This window comes from Adiantum capillus-veneris, chromosome 15, assembly GCF_014529385.1.
Source record: "Adiantum capillus-veneris isolate H3 chromosome 15, ASM1452938v2, whole genome shotgun sequence".
Lineage (NCBI taxonomy): Eukaryota > Viridiplantae > Streptophyta > Polypodiopsida > Polypodiales > Pteridaceae > Adiantum > Adiantum capillus-veneris.
The window spans coordinates 8,811,854-8,817,467 of NC_140945.1; the positions used below are offsets into that span (position 1 = coordinate 8,811,854).

The following is a 5,614-nucleotide window of genomic DNA, read 5'->3' on the forward strand; positions in this document are numbered from 1 at the left end:
GGAAAAAAAGATATCATCAAAACTTCACCAGCTTGCCTAAGGCACAGCCCAGAACATTTGCTCCTCAGACACCACATTCTTTCATAAGCAGGAAAATTGCTAGTTATGACACCCAAGCCCATGCACAGATATGAGAGCCAGCTGCAGGTGGGAACTGAGAAACTTAATTAGTAGGACAGACCTGTGACACTCATTCTGGCAAGATTCGCTACAACCCTTACAGCACACTCGGATTTGGTCATGATCAATGATAGACGAAGAGAGGAAGACCTGGTTAAGTCTGAGCACAACTAGACATATAATTTAGTCCTTACTTTTTCTACATATGATCCACAGAAAATCCAAGAAGGCAGCCAACTCAACAAATGGAAGCACACAACATAAATAGATGTCCATTCAATTGTTCCTTCAAATGTTATGTTTTTGTTCGAACTGGCCTTTGTAAAGACCATTGCTTGCTTTCCTCTCCATGTTCACTGGAGTAATATCATGATGTTCATGCTGAAGTGCAGAAAACTTTCTAGTTCTACGGGGGGTGGCAAGTAAAAGTACTGTTACTATGAAGGAGACTTAACTTTAATGTTGAAGAGTACAACAACAAACCAGTAACAGCAATTGTGAAATAGAACAATTCGAACAAGAAGAGTGCAGCTATCCTTCAGTATTTTTACTACAGAGCCTCTACTGACCAAATGTATAAAAGGTAAGAAACCAACAGAAGTTTGATAACATTCTTGCACCATGTGAAAATTGTCATGATACTATAATTCCACAGCAGTACAATTAGCAAGAGCACACAGCAGCACTAGAAGCTGCCTCTAAAACTTGCAAAGTTATTAGCGAAAAACATCACAGAGCAGAAAGTAACATTTAACACATAGAATTATAAAACAAACCAAATGGATCACATCATGTCGACGGCCAGACAACCTTCAACCAACAACTGTACATACAAGATTTCCTAATCTCCACAATAAGATGACAGTATGAATACTGATAATATGTGATTTACATGCTGCAAGGGACCTTCAAGAATGCTTATTCATCTCTTTCAAAATAAGGACATGAAAAAGCACCTACACATGTTCTGCCTTGGCTGCACTTACCTTGGCAGACTCCTTCTGTGCAACCTCCTTCTCAGATGCTTCTGAAGAAGGCAATTCCTGATATCCATAGAGCAAGCCAATATCGTGATCTTCACGGGAGCGGATGAAAAAGTTCCGCAGAACATCTCGTATTAACGCTGCCGCAGCCCAGAAGCAAACAAAACCCAAGACAACTGAAATCACAAATACCGACAGATTGGTACCGTAATCCAAACTCAGGGGCTTCTGCTCAACATGAGGAACCGCAAGATCAGGGCGCCAAAGGGCACGGCGAGAGCGGATATTGATCCATATGATGGGATGCTGGGGGTTGCTGGTGGAGAAGCTCCATGTCTGGACCACTTGATTTCGGGCAGGAGCATCAACAAAGGGTTTATCTGGCTTGATGCGCAGATCCAGGGAGTGTGAAAGGGTGGGGTTGAAGAGCATTTTCCTGTGCAGGTTAAGGAGTCTTACCTCGACAAGATTGGCAGGAGCCCCGAGGAAGCCATTGCTGGCAAAAGAGAAGAGCTTGAAACCTGCGGAGCCTGCATTAGCGCCAAGGAACGTCACAGTGCGATCATTGTTGGGGTCTGGAAAGAAGGAGGAGGTGTCGCAGAGGCGGCCTACTGCACGCGCTGCTACGAGCGGTACCAGAAACGCCAGCACCACCACTGCACTCAGACAATGCTGCCTCACCATTTTGCCCCTCCGTGTTCCAAATTGCGTTGCGGGTGGGTAAGTAGGCTTTTCCCTCCTCCTTTTCATTTCCCACAATATGAGGTCGACCAACCTCAGCACTAGGCACGCTCAAATGGGATCAGGGGTGGAGGTGAGAATGGTGAGGCGCGTGTAATGTAAGGCCGTGCGATCGAGCGGTCCGAATTTATAAAGTCGCGTGATCCGAATTTACAAGTGTCTCGAATTTACAAGTAGACTTGCATTTACATATGTGGCATTGAAATGCCACATACTTCAATGAACGCATGCTTGTGAAAGTGCTACATCACCTCTATCAAACAAGGGTTGAGGCCTCCCATTGGTTGCACAAGCATTGCATTGGGGACAAAGGGAATAAGCATGTTGTGCACATTGGGAGAGAGAACACTTTATCACCCTCTTCTTCCATGTAGAGAAGGGGACTGTCCATAGCTATCTTGGGTCACTAACTACATCTTGTCACATTGAAAATGGGTTGAGAACCTGCTTGTATGTATACACCATGATGAATAAGTGATATGTCTACACACACACACACACACACACACACACACACACACACACACACACACACATATATATATATATATATATATATAGAGAGAGAGAGAGAGAGAGAGAGAGATCTTCTAGAAAAAAGAAGAAAGAAATGAATTTTCTATGAAACAAATTTCACACGTCTTTGCTAGCAAGATAGGCCAAAAACTCTTGGTCTATTCCATATCTTCCTAAGAAATTTGATTTGACTTTAGTCACTAGCAAATGATGGAGTCTAGACTATCAAGCCCCCTGCAAACTTAGTCTAGCGTGTAATGGAAATGGTCTATGAACTTTGAGAATAGCGGAATTAGGAGAATTAAAGAGAGCATTTTTGTGAGACTACTTTAAGAACATAAATGGTGAACTTAATTGATGGTAGCAACATAATTATAGTACTTGATTAACTTGGCATGAACAATACTTTTGCAAGAGAGAGAGTTTAGAGAACTTGACAACATTTGAGGACCGGATTTATGTGAAGCCGCTCCCCCCTCCAATAGGCTTTTGTCTTATAGGTTCTTCCATCAAGAGAGACTTGGTACAATACAATCTTTGTGTTCCTTGTGACCCATGTGATGCAATGAAGATGGAAAGCTTCATGCATCACGAGCATAACATAGACTTTGTAAAGAGCATTAACTATCCCCAGCCTCAGTCCTAAGGCCTCAAACACCTTCAAAGGTGGAGAGAGCTAGCGGGGAATGAGGGTAGGGAAGAGGAAGAAGAAACATTCATCGGAGAAAGAAACAGTTTCTCACTTATCATTACTCTTCTTGCTAGCATACATAATAGCATAGTAATGAAGATGGAGAAGATGGAAAGCTCAAGCATTGAAGCATGGCTCTTGGTTGGATTTGCATTCCATAGCCAAGAGTGTTGATGTAGGCTCTCAACTTCTCAACAAGCTTGGAGAAGGAGATGGAGTTCTTGCACTTCACCGAGTGAAGAATGAGAGCAAATGAGAGAGTGTGAGGGAGTATAACCGCCAAGCACACCCCTTGCTTGCTTTGGTCGACCCCCCCCCCCCTGTAGCTCATGCTTGAAGCTCATTGGACCCCTCCAGGCCTAGCCAATCACGTGCAAGAGACATATCAAGAAACAAGGGTAGGTTTTGGACAAGTGTCCTTCCCCTTTGAGAGAGAGAGAGGCTTGATAACTGCTTAGATAATTATTTAATTAATCTAAATGCTCATTGGACCCTTTTACGCCTATCCAATAGGATTCATGCACACCTTGAGGGCAACATGGGTAGGGCCTTGATATGTGTCCTTGCTGCCTCTTGAGGCTTGGGCTTACCTTGTGTGTGTGTGTGTGTGTGTGTGTGTGTGTGTGTGTTCTCTCTCATCCCCCTAGCTTTAGGGCGTCCCCTCCTTTGTAGGGATTTTGTTGACTTTTGGAACACAAGCACCTTAGTCAGCAAGCATGACAAAGCACCTCAAGCTTGGGTAGTGTTCCCACAAGCACCTCAAGCTCCCTAGTCAGCAAGCATGACAAGCACCTCAAGCATCTTAGTCAGCAAACACCTCAAGCTTGGGCACGGGTTCCCACCTCAAGCTCAGCCCTAGCTTACCTAAGGTCAAAGGACTTTTAACACTAACCATTGGAGGTCTTTAATGAAGCTAACCCTAAGGTCTTTAAGCTCCATTAGCTAGCCTTGCTCTTTGACATATCATCTCTTATTTGGGCCCCTTTACCTTTGGCCCTGTGTTGAGATAGACCCGTAAGCACATGTCTATATTCTAACCCTTATTCTCATCTATTCTCCCACATTAAATGATCAGTTTAATATGAGAAAATCATTTGGGTTGGTTAGATATTAGATTTTATGACATTACCTCTCTCTTGAAATCATAGTCGTCCTCAACTATGAGGTAGAAGAGATAAAGCCTTAGTCACCAGTCAATGTTTCTTAGCGGGTAGAGGATCCCTTTTTACCCTATGACATCATTCCAAGATGGATGACCAATCCATTTGGTGCTTGGGAGACGTAGCTGCAAAACAAGCATGTATGCTCTTTAGTCCATTTCATTCTTCCAAGTAGAGTGAGAGTTTCTACTTAGTGTTTGAGAGATGTCGTCATCACAAACATGATTCTAAGCATGCATACTACTTAAATTTTTGCACAATAAAAAGAGAACTAGTCTTTAAGACAAAAACATTGGTCGTTTGAAAAAAAATTGTACATTTGCTTACTCTAATGTAGCATTGTAAGCATTGAAAAGGTTCATACTATCGTTAAGCTGTATTTCTTGCATCCATCTAGCATCTTCAAAATGATAATTTTTGAACTTAATAAGATATCGTCGGATAATATTACCATGTCGTAGTACCTTGTCTTCATGCCGAAGGATAGCTTCGGGTTGTAGCACCTCTTCTTGGTCTTTGATTTCGGGAGGGTCTTCAATAATTGGTTCACTTGGTGGCTCTCCTTTGTAGGGCTTAAGTAGGCTCACATGAAAAGCATTGTGTATGAGCCAATGGTTGGCCATCTCATTGATTGGCTTCACGATTTGAAAAGGACCACAGTATCTTTTTGCTAGTATAGCATAATACTTTTGATGGCCCATAGGATTTTTGCCCGTCGTTTGCCTCAATCAAGCTTTGGGAAACTTAATTAAGACCCAATCATTTTCTTTGAATTTTAAGGCCCTTCTATGCTTGTCAACAAAACAGCTTTTTGACTTTGTTGAGAGATGGATATAGCCTCCTTAATATTTTGAAAATATTATTGTAGGTTACGGCTATACTTATCGGTAGCGAGATCTTCCCATGTACTTTAAGTAGCAAGGTACTTTTAAGTCTTCCCTCAATGATTTCAAAAGGTGCTTTTCCCGTAGAAGTATGTACAGTATTATTGTACACATACTCTACAAGAGGTAAGTGCTTTTTCCATTGTGAGCATTGATCTACTTCTGTAACATAAGTCTTTAGTAGATCGAGTATTGTAAGATGGCTATCTCACTTTGGCCATCCGTGGGTGATACTTGTACCTAGATTTTCAAAGAGACTTTTCCAAAAATTATTGGTCATTCTAGGATCTCTATATGACATGACGGATGTTGGCAATCCATGGTGTTTGAAAATCTATGATATGAAGGGAGTTGCCATTTGGTGTGCCTTAATAGTCTTTTTGACAAGAATAAAGTGTACTTGCTTGCTAAACCTGTTGCCTATTGTCCATATTCCCATATTCCCAAGATAAAATCCATGGATATACTCTCCCATGGTGAATTTGGGATAGGCAATGACTGGAGTAATTCAAGTTGCTT

At 42.1% G+C, this 5,614-nt stretch overlaps 1 protein-coding gene across 1 annotated transcript; it reads right to left on the minus strand.

Annotated features, from left to right (window-relative positions):
* Positions 1–854: 854 nt before the first annotated feature.
* On the minus strand, positions 855–1,839 carry LOC147440238 (uncharacterized). Its single transcript, XM_086530017.1, has one exon. It carries the CDS (start codon positions 1,785–1,787, stop codon positions 1,077–1,079), a length of 711 nt encoding a protein of 236 aa, XP_086386143.1. The 5' UTR covers positions 1,788–1,839; the 3' UTR covers positions 855–1,076.
* Between the last annotated feature and the right edge of the window lie 3,775 nt (positions 1,840–5,614).

Coding starts and splice junctions, on each gene's coding strand:
- LOC147440238 (XM_086530017.1), bottom strand. CDS start 1,787: ATGGTGAGGCAGCATTGTCTGAGTGCAGTGGTGGTGCTGGCGTTTCTG.